The 16962-nt window shown below is 41.5% G+C and overlaps 1 protein-coding gene across 1 annotated transcript in view; it reads right to left on the bottom strand.

Moving 5' to 3' along the window:
- Positions 1 to 9749, bottom strand: part of LOC120536343 (E3 ubiquitin/ISG15 ligase TRIM25-like) — a 29359-nt gene extending 19610 nt beyond the window's left edge. Inside the window, exons 1-6 of the mRNA XM_039764668.1 lie at positions 9125 to 9749; positions 8705 to 8800; positions 5725 to 5958; positions 2880 to 3039; positions 2695 to 2754; positions 1 to 13 (exon numbers count right to left, since the gene is read on the bottom strand). The exon at positions 1 to 13 is cut by the window's left edge and continues 525 nt beyond it. Coding sequence (XP_039620602.1) covers positions 1 to 13; positions 2695 to 2754; positions 2880 to 3039; positions 5725 to 5958; positions 8705 to 8800; positions 9125 to 9712 — 1151 coding nt within the window. The 5' untranslated portion in view covers positions 9713 to 9749. The remainder of the gene's footprint in view (positions 14 to 2694; positions 2755 to 2879; positions 3040 to 5724; positions 5959 to 8704; positions 8801 to 9124) is intronic.
- Positions 9750 to 16962: the final 7213 nt, after the last annotated feature.

Genomic DNA, 16962 nt, shown 5'->3' with positions numbered 1-16962 from the left:
AGTGGACAGGAGTCTGAATGGACAGAAAAAGAACGAAAATGAGTGAAGAAATCAGGTGACAATACGACACCTGTGACTTACACTGTCATGTCACCAGTAACAGGGACAGTAGTTAAATTCTATTGCATGTATTTGAATGGTAAGCTTGAGTGGAGTACCAACAGAGTGGCTATCTGTGTACAAGGAGGGTCAGAGGGGCCTTTCTTTACTTAGGAGGTTGAGGTCGTTTGGTGTTTGCATGCCATTCTTACATGTTTTCTACCAGTGGCCAGGGCCGTCTTCAATGTAATGGTGTGATGGAGAAATGTCATTGGTGCAGATTATGACACCAGGCTGAACAAACCAATTTAAAAGGGTGGCTCAGTTCTCTGAGTCAGGTTGGACTCACTGGGGAAAGTGGTGGAGCAGATGGTCACTCAGGCAGCAGCTTACTATTCTGGACAGTTTCACTCATCCATTATATACGCTAAACAGAGGAGATCCTTCAATCTGAGACAACTGTTTTGCTCCAAGCAGGGTCATGTGAGGTTAGGCCTGTCGATATTGTCCATGTTACTGCTTAGGAGAAGGCTGCATCATCAGGTTGATGTTTATTTTAAACTCAGAAACAGAAATAATTCACCCTGTTATCCATCCATCCATCCATTTTCTAACCCGCTGAATCCGAATACAGGGTCACGGGGGTCTGCTGCAGCCAATCCCAGCCAACACAGGGCACAAGGCAGGAAACAATCCTGGGCAGGGTGCCAACCCACCGCAGGACACACACAAACACACCCAGCACACACTAGGGCCAATTTAGAATCGCCAATCCACCTAACCTGCATGTCTTTGTATTGTGGGAGAACATGCAAACTCCACGCAGGGAGGACCCGGGAAGAGAACCCGGGTCTCCTAACTGCGAGGCAGCAGCGCTACCATTGCGCCACCATGCCGCCGTCACCCTGTTATCAAAACTGTAAAAAAGAGCCATTCTGAGTGCTGGTGACTTCAACCAGGCTACTATGGATAGACCAAACTTCTATCAGCATGCACCTTTTCTGAACAAAACAACCTGTGGTCCATCTGGACAGGACTTGTCATTTTACTGCCACCTACAAACCACAACAGCTCTCCCTTATCCAAGACAGAAGTTCTCATTTGTGTTTTTGGGGGGGTTGTTGTTTGTTATTAGCTAATAGCTGGTGTGTGCTGAGCATAGAATGGCTGCCGTCACATCATCCAGGAAGAAGCTACACGTCGGTGGTGGCTGAAGGGGTTTCCTACTGTCACTATATAAATGCAACTAATTAATTAATCCCTTCTATTGGCCATCAGGCTCTATAATGAGTCACTTGATGGCTTTGTGGTCTTCATCCCCCTGTGCTGAATAATATTGAGCTGGTCTAGGAAATATTTTGAAGATCTATCTATCTATCTATCTATCTATCTATCTATCTATCTATCTATCTATCTATCTATCTATCTATCTATCTATCTATCTATCTCATATAGACATATCTATTTCTATCTCTTAGCAGATAATTTGGAATCCGTTATATCATTACAGAAGGACTTGGATAGCATACAGGCTTGGGCAGATTTATGGCAGATGAAATTTAATGTCAGTAAATGTAAAGTATTACACATAGGAAGTAAAAATATTAGGTTTGAATACACAATGGGCGGTCGAAAAATCGAGAGTACACCTTATGAGAAGGATTTAGGAGTCATAGTGGACTCCAAGCTATCAACTTCCAAACAGTGTTCAGAAGCCATTAAGAAGGCTAACAGAATGTTAGGTTATATAGCACGATCTGTGGAGTACAAGTCCAAGGAGGTTATGCTCAACCTTTATAATGCACTGGTGAGGCCTCATCTTGAGTACTGTGTGCAGTTTTGGTCTCCAGGCTACAAAAAGGACATAGCAGCACAAGAGAAGGTCCAGAGAAGAGCGACTAGGCTGATTCCAGGTCTACAGGGGTTGAATTATGAGGAAAGATTAAAAGAGCTGGGCCTTTACAGTTTAAGCAAAAGAAGATTAAGAGGTGACATGATTGAAGTGTTTAAAATTATGAAGGGAATTAGTACAGTGGATCAAGACTGGTATTTTAAAATGAGCTCATCAAGAACACGGGGACACAGTTGGAAACTTGTTAAGGGTAAATTTCGCACAAACATTAGGAAGTTTTTCTTTACACAAAGAACGATAGACACTTGGAATAAGTTACCAAGTAGTGTGGTAGACAGTAAGACGTTAGGGACTTTCAAAACTCAACTTGATGTTTTCTTGGAGGAAGCAAGTGGATAGGACTGGCGAGCTTTGTTGGGCTGAATGGCCTGTTCTCGTCTAGATTGTTCTAATTCTAATTCTAATTCTAATTCTCATAGTGACATTCACATCTGTCCTTCTATTTCTTTCCTCAACAGAAGACTCAGTCTGCTGCTCCTTTCTGAGGTCACCTCACCCCTCCCTCCATTAAGATGCCATCTTGTTTCTTCTCTGCCTCACCAACTTTTCATAATGAAGGGCAGCTTTAAATCACCTGAGTAGGGCGAGTGTGTCACAATGCCATCTGGTGAACTCTGATCAAAACTATAACCCACAAGTAAGTCCCCTTAACCTTGTTACATTACCAGGCTCCACCCAGACACAGACATTAACACTTTCTGTTTTGATTATTTAAGTTCAAGAAAAAGAAGAAAACACCTTACATTTTAAGAGGTAATTTCTACTTCTCAGATTCTGCAGGATACGGCCTGGATTGTGAGCCCCTGAGGAGAGGAAATAAAATTCAAATGTGAACCCTGAGCACTTGTGACATGCAGCACAGATTCTTCTCCCACTATGGGGTGTCTCTGAGATCATTGGGAAGGACACCTGAGGACACACAACCCACCGGTCTCAGTGGTCTTCACAAACTCCCAGCCTTTGATCTCCTCCAGGCTCCTCTTCAGGTAAGAAAGGTCCTTCCTCAACGTCTCCGGGAGGAAGTCTCTGTTAAGAGTGCTGTTGGATGAATGTCCACCTTCAGGAGGAGCACAGAGAGATGGGAACTTCTGTGTGAGGAGAGCAAAGACAAAGACAAGGGTGTGACAAGAAGGCTCTTATGTTTTAGCCAGGGTTATTATACTTGCATATGTTTTTCCTTCCCTTGCCTTTTTCATTCATTTTTCACTTTAATTACTTTTTATGAGTTTTTTTGTCAATATTGCTCTGTTCATTTACTATTTAGTTACTATATTTCATGTATTACTATTTTTAATTATGTTTAGAATTGTTAATGTTCTGTTTCCTTAAATGTATTTCTGTTCTTTGTGTTTTGGGGGTCAAACCTCAAGAGGCAGGACCACCCCTTACATAGTGATTGCTCCATCCCATAAAAGGAAGGCTGAGACGAGATATGGAGTCCCTTACGATTCATTGAAGTACTTCAGTGGAGTTCTGATTTCAGCTCATATGTGCTACTGTTTTCATTGGATTTTCTGTTTTTTTTCTACTCTTTTATTTCTATCCTAGGATTATGATTTAATATATTGTACTGAGAATTGATTTCAGTTTTTCCATTTGGCAACTCCTTTTCTATCCTTTTTGCACTTTTTACCATCCATCCATCCATTTTCCAACCCGCTGAATCCGAACACAGGGTCACGGGGGTCTGCTGGAGCCAATCCCAGCCAACACAGGGCACAAGGCAGGAACCAATCCCGGGCAGGGTGCCAACCCACCGCAGGACACACACAAAGACACCCACACACCAAGCACACACTAGGGACAATTTAGAATCGCCAATCCACCTAACCAGCATGTCTTTGGACTGTGGGAGGAAACCCACGCAGACACGGGGAGAACATGCAGACTCCACACAGGGAGGACCCGGGATGTGAACCTGGATCTCCTAACTGCGAGGCGTTATATTTTATTTTAATAAACTAGGGGGCTTTGCCCCCTGCTTGCGTTGCTTGCCAACCCCTGTGTTTGGTTTTCCGGATACACACTTTTAAGATTTTTTTTTCCATTGAATTGTTGCTATTTCATTAGTTTCACTTTTATTTCAGAATTTGTGTAAAAACAATATTTAGAATCTTTTGAGTCCCAATGTGCTAAATCTTTTTAATGAGATAAGTGAGACGTGTTTAATGACTTTGTACCATAATTCACGATTGGTTTCTTTCTTTGGAATTTCAGCACAGACAAAACGATCGACATCATCAGCAGTTCATAATTTATTTCGCAAAGTAACCAATAAATGCATGTGAGGTAAACTCCGTTTTTGAAATTCTCTGACTTAAACTTCAAAGTCTTACAATATTTACATATTTCTGACATATCACCTGTGTCCATATATTCGATCTCTACTCGCCTTTTCGTTATTCCTCAAAGTAATAATCTCTCTTTTTTTGTGCTAATGCGATCTTTACTTTCTTTTTTTGACAGTCGTTTTTTTCTGCTTTCGTATTCTGTATTTTGCTCTGCATGTGTTTCATGCCTTCGTTTTTTTCGGAGTCTTTTGAATTCCAGTTTTCATTTTCTCTAACCTGCTCTGCATGTGTTTGGCCCTTGTTTTTTAACCTCTCTATAACGTTTTACTTTGTTTTCTACTCTTTGTCTTTTATTTCTGACCTTGCTTTGTCCTGCTTTTTTTTCAATGACACCGTGGTGATTACTTTCCCTTTTTCGAGTAATAATTTCCATTTGTTTGTGCTCCTGCAATCTTTACTTTCTTCTTTTTATACTTTCTAATTTTCCTACCTTCATATCTTTAACTTTCTCCACATGTGTATCGTGCCAATGTTGGTTTTTTTTTTTAGCCTTTCGAATTCCATTGCTTTAATAATTTCTGACCTGCTCTGCATGTGTATAGCGCCAACGTTTGTGAACATCTTTATGAAGTTCTACTTTGTCTTTTACTTTGTCTTTTAATTCTGAGCTCAATTGGACATGCATTGTTTCAATTCCACTTGTTCCGGGCTGATAAATACTTTCCTTATTTTCTGAATTTGCACCTAGATTATTCTTTTTCTTTTTTGCTCTTTTTTCTTCCAACACTTTTGAGTCTCTTTTCTCTGCGCTGCTTTCTTCTTTGCTCAGTCGTCAATGTTTCATTTATAACGTATGTCCTTATAAGCTTTATATGCGCTGAAACCCTGGATGTGTGTGTGCACAAAGCCTTTGTTTACACGACTGAGTGTTTCGCTGCCCGTGGTCTTATTTGATATTTGGTTGTAAGAAGGGCGTGTCTTACAAGAATCTCATGTTCTGCGCCATCGCGAGACGGTCCTGGGTCAATTTCTTGCCACAAAGTCTCATGTTTAAGGTCCCCGTGAGACGCTCCATGGCCAATATCTTTCGTCTTGCGGGTCTTTTAAGTGTCTTCTGTGATCTTAACGTGAAGATCCCTAGTGTTTCTCTCCAGGATTTTTTTTTTATAATAGAGAGATTGTTATATTTTATTTTAATAAATCTTCCTTTTTAAAAAAATATTCTTTGTCATCTATCTCTTTTCAAACCTGAGATTTATGGCAATCCTCTCCCTTTTGGTTCATTTTGATTCTGTTTTGCTACTTTGCTTATTTTTTTGAACTTTTGTGGCCAAAGTCCCTTTAATCAGGAAGAAGCCAGCAGTTTAGTAGGCTGAAGAGTAAAGAACCTTTCCTGGACAGGCTACTTTGAATTACGGCCTGCTTTTGTGTGCTGCATCTACAACAGAGGCCTGCTGGTGTCCTTTAGATCAGCCCTCTCACCTGTAAAAAGTGGATGTGGTCCTCTGTCTGCGAAAGCTCGTCCAGCTCGGTGTCTCTCGTCTTCAGCTCCTCGATCTCCTTCTTTAGTCGCTCCATGAGCTCATCAGCCTTTCTCATTTCTCTCCTCTTGTAATCTCTAATGACCTCAGTGACCTCTGACCTCAGCCTCTCAAGAAACTCAAGTACCGAGTTGAAGGTCTCCTCGTGTTCCTGCACCTCCTTCTCTGCAGAGCTCTGATTAGAAGAAAACAGAAATTCATTTTGAGCCAATTGAGCTTTTAGAGGAGCTGAAAAACGCGGAGACTCCATGTCAAGAAAACGAGCAACCTTTGCTAAGAACTGCTTTGGGTCAGCAAATGAGCAGCAACTCTCAAGGCCTAAGAGTTCACACTGGAGCTTCTCATTTAGATAATTTGGAGATTAAACAATGGTGGGCTGAGAATTGAGAAAGACCTTTAGTGCGACTTGAGCAGGTCCACAAAACCACAGGGATAAGCGTGTCTGCTGTGGGCAGCAACTGAGGAGAACAAAGACGTGGTTGTGTTTCAGGCAGGGATCTCAAACTCATGTCTTAGGTCTGTTTTGTGCTTTTCTGATTCTTTTATTTATGTTTAACTTTTACTTTTGTTGTTTACTTGTATTATTCTTGGTTTTTGATGGTCTCTATGTGTGTAAGCTCCTTGTGTTATATCTGTGTGTTATTTTTTTTTAATTTGTGGTCCCCCAAGAGGTGAGGCCACCAGTCAGAAGTTGGCCTCATCCTTGTAAATCCTTAGGTCTCCCAAAGTTTCTTAAAGAAACCTCCTTGATACAAATTACATCAGGCAGTATGTAAAACTACTCCCAGGCTGAATGGTTTATAATATTTTTGTGAGACGACGTCACAATTTCACTCCTAAAAATACACTCATGTTCTGTGATCATTTCTGTGAAGCGATGCCAGATTTTAACACATCCATCCATCTGTCCAACCATCCATGTGTGCCGTGGTTTCCTCCATGTGTTCTGATTTCCTTCCACACCCCAAAGACATCCAGCTTCAGTGGAGCGGTGGTACTAAACTGGCAGTGATATGAGCGTGTGGCACACAATGGCAGTGCACACAGTGCCTGCTGGAATAGACACCAGCTTCACCACGACCCTGCTCTTGATAAGCAGGTGGTTAAAAAGCGATGGATGGTTGGTAAGTAAACCCAGGACTTAAACCTCGATCCCCTTTTTTATGAGGCACTGCACCAGCATGATTCCCCGGTTTAACATTCAGTCAGTCAGTCAGTCAGTCAGTCATCGTCCAACCAGCTATATCCTAACACAGGGTCACGGGGGGCTGCTGGAGCCAATCCCAGCAAACACAGGGTGCAAGGCAGGAACAAACCTGGGCAGGGCGCCAGCCCACCGCAGCCCAGTTTAACACTTATACTATAATATTTATATCAGACAGTGTTATACTTTAAAACTTATCTTGTCATGTTTGGTGACTTAAGATGCTTTTGACATGCGATCGACAAATGCTGCAACAAAATCTAACAATAAAAAAATAATGGCATATGTGTGCTTTTGAAAAGACCAGGCAATGAAACCTAACAAAGAAATGAATGCACTGAACATCCACGTCACTTCCATTTCTAACTGAAGGAGGACCTTCCAGACCTGCGTCATTGTCACTTTGTGGTGTAGCGGGTCCACAGCTCATGCTAAAAGGGCCAGTTTTAAATAAATAATCGCCACACTCACGTGGTGGTGTGTGGCTGAAGTGGTTCCTGGGATGATTTGTGATGCAGGCGGTCCTTGCTTAAGTGCACAGGTGAGGAGTCGTCCGCATCCATAATTGTTCCTGGGAGCCACTGATTGCCACAGCTGATTCACGTCCCCGTGATAAAGAGAAGTGCAAGGCGGCTAGTGGAGGAGGAAGAGAGAAAAATGAAGTAAAAAGAAACGGAGGGTGCAGGAAGCAGCGAGGAGAGAGAGCCTGTGTTAGCAAACGAGAGACTGAGATCTCGTGGGCAGCTGGAAGTGTGCCCCTGAGAAGAGTGTTTGGCCGACACTCGGTGGGGCAGAAGGAAACAGTTGCTTCAGCTGAGTGATCAAGGAGTTGGAGTGACCGGTGATGAAGGACGGCTGACCGCGTAAGGCCGAGAAGGTAGCGGGAGTCGGGAGGCTTGGAAGGAGTACCCCAACGTGAGCGTCCTGCCAGTTGGTTTGAAAGCCAAGTCTCGGTCTGGAGAGTGCTAACCCAAAGCCAGGGATTAGGAAGCCTCCAGACCAGATGAGCAGAGAGAAGGTCAGCTGCTGGTAGGGCAACTCTCTTGTTGCGGGGCCCAGATGGGAGAAGCAGGGGAGCCGCCAGGTAAAGGAAGACACTTGGCTTTGTATTTTTAAAGGGACTGCTTCCAGCCGTTATTTTAACCTCATCATATTCAAGGATTTATTTATTGTTTTAACCTCCACTCAGCACTTATTTTTATGGATTATTTATTTATGTAATGATTTTGATGCACTGCACTTGTTTGGACACTTGTTTTGCTGTTAATTTATATAAAAGCACGAGGCACTTTTTTACACCATCCCCTTGCTCCATTTTGTTGTACCTCACTGCCAAGCTCATCGATGACATTACCAACGGTGTCAGGTTCAAGAGTCCCCTGAAGCTGCATGGGAGCATGGAGCGAACCCGCATCATCACAAACTTTTAGACCCCAAATGGAGTCACAGGGTCCTATGGCTAAAGGAGCCACAAATGGGCCTGCTGCTAAAGGTCTGCAGTCGGACCCTCTTGGATTTTCTTGCTTCCAAACAGTTAGAGTGATATAAGAAAATCTAAATGTGAAAAGCTTATGGCGTCTCATCAGGACACGAGATTCGCCTGAATCCCCACCACTGTCTCCATCACCTCCTCTCCATTTTTTTTGCAAACTCATTAATTTAATCCTCACCTCTTGTCCAGTTCCACTGTGACATCTTTACGAAACACACCACTCACCTGAATCTTCTCTACCATCTCCTTCATCTCCTCCAGTTCCTTCTCTTTCTCCTCGATTCTCGTTTTTAATTCAGCCTGCCTGTTTTCCACCTGACTCTGTGTGGAGAAAAATAAATGCAAGAGAAACGTCAAAGAAGTAGGTAGATGGAAAACAGACCAACAAGTGGACAAGAGCTGAGCGGAATATGTGTGAGAGGTCTGCATGGAAAAATAAATGATCTGAAGAAGTTACAGCTGTGACACGGGAGCGATGACTGATGTGTCACTGTGTATTCCAGTTCAAATAATAGCCGGGCATTTGGATGTTTTTTAAAATAATTTTATCATTTCATGCAGTCAAAGAAGAACACACCAACACTTTATTATCCTTTACCATTACGTCCTTCTCCCATTTACGTCCATTCCCAGTCCACACCTCACCTGTCTCCCAGTTCTCTCCACATCGGGAGTCACCGTGTCGTGACTCTTATGTTCAGTCGCCGCACACAATAAGCAGATGCAGCTCTTGTCAGTCCTACAGAAGATCTCCAGAACCTTCTGGTGTTTTCCACAGAGTTTCTCTTCAAGTTTTTCAGTCACCTTGTCTATTTTGTGTCTCTTGAAGGCCGGAAACTCCAAGTGGGGCTGCAGGTGAGACTCGCAGTAGGAGGCCATGCAGGTCAGGCAGGTCTTTGAAGCTTTACGTTTTCTCCCTAGACAAACGTCACAGGGCACATCACCAATACCAGCGTAACTCTGAGATGGGCCAGCATGAGCCGTCACCTCCTTCAGGTTCTCGATCAGTTCTGCCAATATGGTGTTTCTGTTCAGCTCAGGCCTCACGTTAAATGTTTTTCTGCACTGAGGACATCTGTAGCCCCCCTGTGTATCTGTCTGGTCCCAGCAGTCATTAATACAGTCCATACAGTAGCTGTGTCCACACGAGATGGTGACCGGCTCCTTCAGGACCTCCAGGCACAGTGAGCAGACGTATTGATCCACAGACACGGAAGGTTTAGCTGCTGCCATCGTGCCTCGAGCTCCCGTCTGAACAACACAGACGCTGTTTCTGAACAAACGAAAGTGAAAGAAACTCGACTGCCTGCCGTAATGAAATGTGGACAAACCGGTCGGCAGGGTGTGCCGTTACTGTGACATCATGGCAGCTGGGATTACAATCGATAATTAACACGGCACAGTGTGTGTCATTACGGTGACAGCAGTGCCAAATGAGCTTTAATAAACCTCTAATAAACTCTTTAACTGATGGCGGAGTGCCACTTGGTCAAAGGTGCAGCCATTTGTTTGCCCTTTCATCTTTTTTTCTATATTTAGATGAAGCCAAATGTCAAAATGCTTTCCCTCTTTTTCCAAATGTGTGTGTTTCTTATTGTTCAAAGTAGCAAACATCCCACTTATATAGTAAATGAGGTGTCCCAGTGTAGTAGTGAAGCAGAACAAACTTTAAAAATCAATAAACAAACAGGTATTGCTAGCGTAGCGGTGGAAAGGTCTACTCCAACACGTGGCGAGAGGTAGAGAGACTCAAACAGAGGCTGGCACATGAGTGAGGAGGGTTCTGCCCCACCCGGCTCCCCACGCCTGAGGTCACGCCTCCCCTGCCCCTCGACTTTACAAAGGCAGACTTTGAGGACTTGTGCTCTGCCTGCTCCTTTCTAAGTTCTGTCCACTATCGAATGAATGAGAACTACTTGTCTTTAAATACAGATAAAATAGAGATGTTAATTGTTGGAGGGAATGACGCTGATCACAGCAATATTTTGTCGTCATTTAACTCAGTCGGAATCCCAATTAATTTTACTGAATCAGCCCGCAATCTAGGAGTTATCTTTGACTCCAGCATGTCATTTAAAGTGCACATTACAAAGTTGTCCAAATCATGTTTTTTCCATCTTAAAAATGTTAGGAAATTAAGGCGCTTTCTAAATAAACAGGATTCTGAGAAATTAATTCATGCATTTATCTCTAGTAGGATTGACTACTGCAATGCGGTGTTCACTGGCTGTTCAAACTGTTCTCTATACAGCCTCCAGTTAATCCAAAATGCGGCTGCAAGAATTATTACAAGAACAAGAAAATCCGAACACATAACTCCAGTTCTTAAATCCTTACACTGGCTCCCGGCTAAGTTTAGGGCAGATTTCAAAATCCTCCTTTTAACATAGAAAGCATTAAATGGCTGAGGTCCGGCTTACTTGTCTGAACTTATCATGACTTACAAACCTGAGCGCACATTAAGATCTCAAGATGCCGGCCTGCTTAGGATTCCAAGAATTAATAAAATAACAGTGGGAGGTCGAGCTTTTAGTTACAGAGCCCCTAAACTGTGGAGTGGTAAGCCTGCCACTATAAGAGATGCCCCTTCGGTCTCAGCCTTTAAATTTCGGCTGAAGATTCACTACTTCAGTTTAGCACACCCTGATAAAAGCTGCTGTTTAACTGTACAGACTGCATCTCTGTTGTTAGTCATTAGCACTTAAACATAAGTAACATGAATAATTATATTTGAATACTAACCCTCACCTATTCTGTTTCTGTTCTCGGTACTCAAATGTGGCAATTGGTGCCACGGCCCACCTGCCAAGTTGTTTGCCTGCCTGTGGTAAAGTCATCCCTGATGGGGGATCACAGGAACCATGGGAAAAAGGGGTCTTTTCATCGGATTGGCTGGCCGAGCACTTTTTCAGCCGTGGAATGGCCAAATGGGGAAGCAGCTTGATGGATGAGGTCTGCAGGACTCTAAAAATATCCAAATCTTATTATGTCATACCATCTACTGTTAAACCGTACTTCTAAAATTTTTATTATTATGCTGTATTAAGGAATTGTTCTGTTCTGTGTATTGTATTATATTGACCCCCTTCTTTTGACACCCACTGCACGCCCAACCTACCTGGTAAGGGGTCTCTCTTTGAACTGCCTTTCCCAAAGGTTTCTTCCATTTTTGCCTACAAGGTTTTTATTGGGAGTTTTTCCTTGTCTTCTCAGAGAGTCAAGGCTGGGGGGCTGTCAAAAGACAGGGCCTGTTAAAGCCCATTGCGGCACTTCCTGTGTGATTTTGGGCTATACAAAAATAAACTGTATTGTATTATATTGTATTGTATCGGGTTATTAGTCGCAGGAGCTTTTCAACATAAACTTGCTGACCGTTCGAGTATTTCACAATCATCACTGAGTTGCGCCATGCCAGTTGTTTACGATGGTGTTATCCACTTGTCATTCAGATAGATAACATTTCCACGCACTGTGGTGGAATAGGCAAACATCAAAGTGCAATTCGCAGCAACATCAAGTTTTCCAAATGTAATCGGAGTGGTCAATTGTGAGGAAGAGAAAACATTATTATTTAACTCACAGATATCAAGGACTATGTTTTGAGTTGATCATGCTGCAGAGAGCTATATGATTTGTTCCTGATTTATGCAGAAAAGGAGTTGGGCTGTGTGCACAGCATTAAGGGACTAACTTTTATCATTTATGTGGAAAGGCTGACCTCTGATACTATCAGAAGACCCTGTAAAGAATATAAGATCTTTATGGACTATAAGAATGTTTAAATTGATTCTAAGTGTGTATAATTAGAAGAGTGTATTCCTTAGGAATTCAAATGGCTGTTTGTTTCATGTTTTAGGACATTCCAGTATGTCATAAATTAAGATTTAACCTTAAGCTATGTATAACCTCAGAATGAACTGTTAGGGTTTTTTTTTTTTCTTTTCTAGGATATAAAAGAGAGAACGGGTTTACTTTAGATATTCTGCCAAAATCCAAATCAGTTGACTGAGTTGGAAAGAGACAGTCTCACATTCTCTCTACTCACCAAGAATTAAGAATAAAGAAATTATTTTTACTTTAATTGGGTTTAAGTTTTTCCGTTGTTTTCCGACTTCAGCACTCACAACTGCACACACACTGCTATGAAGGTACTGTCATAGAATGAATTTGCTTATATAAATAGAAAGCATTTCCACTTTATTAATGTGAAAATCATCCATGATGCAAAGGTGTGTCTCAATAATGTTGTGGCGAGATATACAAGTGTCTCCCCAATAATTGCAGCAGTTCCCTACTCAAACGGTGTGAGCCCCAGTAATATTTGTGTTTATTAGCATATTAAAATACACAAAACTCTAGGATGGTGGTGCTGTAGGCTCATGCATGTGTGTTAAAAATCACACTGATTGGGACTTATAAAAGAAAGTGCATAGAACTTTGCTTACGCAGTTGTTTGCATTGGATTATTTTTGTACATACGCAAATTTCTAGTTAGATAGATGAAAGGCACCTCAGTCTTCACATCCGTCCACTGTCAGGGGTTCAGTCCTTCTGTCCAATGAGGTGATGGTTCAAATGTGATTGGAGGGGCCTGAGTGTGGGACGACAAGCTCATGAGGCCAAAACCAACGACATGCCTGTGCAGCATAATTGTCTTCATTTCCATCCATTCAGCTCTCCAATTCGTTAACCTGATTATGCAGCCTGTATATGTGTAATTATTTTGAATTAATCCCACTGAAATCAATCAGTCAGTCAGTCATTATCCAACCCGCTATATCCTAACACAGGGTCATGGGGGTCTGCTATAGCCAATCCCAGCCAACACAAGGGCACAAGGCAGGAAACAAACCTCGGGCAGGGTGCCAGTACATATAATCAAGTATTTCATAAAAACTGTGCTTATAAGTTAGATTTCAAGACTGTGATGCCAGCTGTTAAAACTGGAGAGTTGAATTGGGATGTCATTGATGTCACAAATTGCTCTGAAATATCAGATTTGTTAGCCAACACGTCCATTCCTTCTCAATATTTAGTTTTAAGAAGAGTGTCACTTCTAATATGGTGAGGGTTATTTTCCCTTGTAAGCAAAATTATGCAGAGGTTGGGAAAATCCCCTGTAACAGAACTAAAAAAATAAACAAATAACCAAGAAAAACCCTGCACTTTTGATATCCAAATGCGTCCTTCCTAAAAGAAGTCTTTAAATGACCACCTGTTTAAATTTGAGATTAGCATACACTTTGTTTTTGAACTTTACAGGTCTTTGCCCCCCACGTCCTCTTAACCTATGGGGATGTCACAAAATATTCTGCAATCAGAACCTTTCTGGGAAAAGTATTTCACATTTAATAATATTTAAAGCTAATAATAATAATAATAATATCATATTTTACAATTTTTACAACATCTTTATACTTTCAGTCATTTGAACAACTTCATCTCCGTCTTTTAGGCTACTGCCTTGTTAACAGCAAGTTTGGTTATTGACTGAAGGCTCTCAGCTCAGCGCTGCTCCATCACATTTAATGACAACTGAACCTGAAGACTGACGTGTGGCACACATGACAGAGAATTCCATTTCTTGCCAATTTCTGTTTGTGTTGAATGTGTATATGCATCGGGTCATTTATTATTTACTCATCTTAGAGGAGCCACAAATGTAATTACTAAGGTTAAAATGAAGTAGATGAGTAATGAACACCCCCTTAAAAAGCGAGGACAAACCAGTAAGAAAGCCCCAACACCCCCATTGTGAATCAGTGATCAGATCAATAGGATAGGACCTCCATATTAACGAATTGACATGTGCATGAAATTACTGGTGTTGGTAGCTGATTGGCTAAGATGACAGAATTCTGCATATCGAGTCAGATGACGTGATGTGTTAGATGAGGTAAGAAAAGCATGAAAGCAAATGAATTGTATGATATCGATGGTTCACTCCATGGACCGAGACATTTGTGTAATGATCTGTCAATAAAGAAAAGTTCTGTACCCTCATCTGGGCTCCTGACTGCCTTCTGTGAGAACTGAGGAACGCCGTTCCACAACACTGACCGTGTCCATCATGTAATATCTGAAAATAAAGGAAGGTGAAGATCTCAGTAAAGCTGACCTGCTCGGGTCCACCAAATACTGTGATGGTGCTCTTAGAAAAAGAAAAATCTCCAGTTCTGAAAACGTCTGCTGTGGCAAAACGAGAGCAGCAACAAACCGTGGAATTAAATAACGGATTTAATTAACAACAAGAATCGGTTTTAAATTAATACTGGTTGGAGTTTGAGGCCCTGATTTGGCTGGTCATCTGTTGGCTCATTAACTTCACATCTCATTTCTGTTCAGGTGCTGCTTAATGAGAGAACAAAGAGATTCAGAGGACTGAAGCCTAAAAAAACAGGGAAATGAAAATGAAAGGGAAAATAAGTTCATGAGTATCAAAAACTGATCACTAGTTAAGAACAGAATTAGAATGAAAACTGAGGGCCACAGCAGCGCTTCAGGAGCGGAACTGGAGACCCCTGACCTAGAGGATGGGACGAGCAGGTGAAGCTGAAGTAGTGAGATGCAGATGATGAAGAGGTCTTAAGACCCTTTAAAACCAGCCGTTCCTTTTCGGACACTCAGGGTCGCTCCGTCCCATTTAAGGAGGACAGAAAGAGCAGTTTGCAGTAAAGCACACTTTCGCCCTCCGGTGGTTATCTATCATACCACACTGGTAACAGAATCCCATTAAGTGCCCATTTCTGTTTGTGTTGAATATGTACCAGTTAAATCACTTATTAAATGAAATGCACTTTAACAAAACAGTGACCTTATGGGAGATCATGCCGTGACAGTGGACCCCCTAAAATACCTTGAAACGTAAAAAAAAGAATGAAAACCAAATGTGTGTGAAAGTCTGCTCAGAACACTTGATGCGTGAAGCGTTGAAATTCAAGTCACTTCATGTCACTTTCATATTCTTTAATTTACATTTATTCATAAGTAAAGGTATCTTCTTTTACCATTGAAGTGTCCAAAAACAAACTTTAGCATCCAAAGGTTATTCTTTCTTGGTGGACAAGTTAATTCTGGAAATGTCTAAATTATTAACTTTGTTTTACATGTACACCCACTTTGAAATTCTAAGGACTGACTACTATTGGAAAGGACTCAACAGCAAACCTCTGAAACCCCATAACCAGAAGTGGTGAACATCTGAATCCCCCAACACAGGCCAGGGGCACAGAACACGGCCTGCTCCCCGTTTGCTACCTTTGAGAGGAGAGCAGCTCACAACACTGCTGAACATCTTAGCATCATGACTAGTTAGATTGTGAGTGTCAGTAAATAACAGGGCAGTGTCAGTCAGATAATAGTCAAAGTTTATTTCAATTGAAATGTATGGTTATTGGCAGAGAAACCAGACATACACCCAAATGTCACATACAATAATGGATGAAGTTAAACATCGTGAGCAGTTCAGATCAGAGTCACACAGCAAGCTTCATATCAGGAGGTCGAGGCTTATAATTACGTTATGACCCTATTTGTTCTCTTAGGACTGTCATGAGGATCTTCTTATTAGTATGCTGTACACACTGGTTAGTTTATCTGAGCTTACTGTATATCTTATGCAATTTAATATATAACAACACATTTTCTAGTATTTGATTTTACATTTACTTATCTCATGGTGTTATTCAGTTTTTTTCCATGAATCCTTGTATTCCCCATTTATTTAAAACACACCTTCTCATTTCTAGGACTCCTGTGCTGCCTTCTATCCAACATCACAGAATCAGAACTATTGTTAGCCTTCCCAGTTTATTCACTTAAAAGCTGCAATGTTTCTAAGTAATTCCATAACAATCCTAATATGTATATAAATAAACTTTTACAGGTCTTATCTCACCTGTAAGAAGCACAATTATTTCACCCCAATACAATATCATTAGTTTTTTTGTTTTTGGTTTTTTTCTGTCACCAATTCTCCCATTTAATAAATTCCGTCCATGCTGCGAACGCTGCAATCAAGTCTCAGCCTCACTGGGTCACATGTTTTGGTCCTGCACCAAATTAACATCATTTTGGACCAAAATGTTTAAGTGCCATTCAGACAGCCTTGGCGTCACAAGGACTCCTAACCCACTAACAGCTGTGTTTGGTGTTCTTCCAGATGGGTTTAAAGTGGAGAAGGACAAACAAACTGTGATTGCCTTCACTACACTTTTGGCACGCAGACTTATTTTGCTAAACTGGAAGAATCTTAACTCTCCTCTTTTAAGTCAGTGGGACACTGATGTTTTATACTATTTGAAATTGGAAAAAATCAAATATTCAGTTACAGCAAGTACCTGTAAGTTACCTGTAAGTATTTGCGACCCGAATTTTCATAACAGTTTTAATCGCCGCCCCCCTAACATTTTTTTGAAATGTAGATGCATATTTTATTATACCTACTTAACTTTTATCGAGATTTATCTAACTCTATATTTATT

Source organism: Polypterus senegalus, chromosome 10, assembly GCF_016835505.1.
Source record: "Polypterus senegalus isolate Bchr_013 chromosome 10, ASM1683550v1, whole genome shotgun sequence".
In the NCBI taxonomy this organism is placed as follows: Eukaryota; Metazoa; Chordata; class Cladistia; order Polypteriformes; family Polypteridae; genus Polypterus; species Polypterus senegalus.
This window is presented reverse-complemented; position numbering and strand designations above follow the sequence as displayed.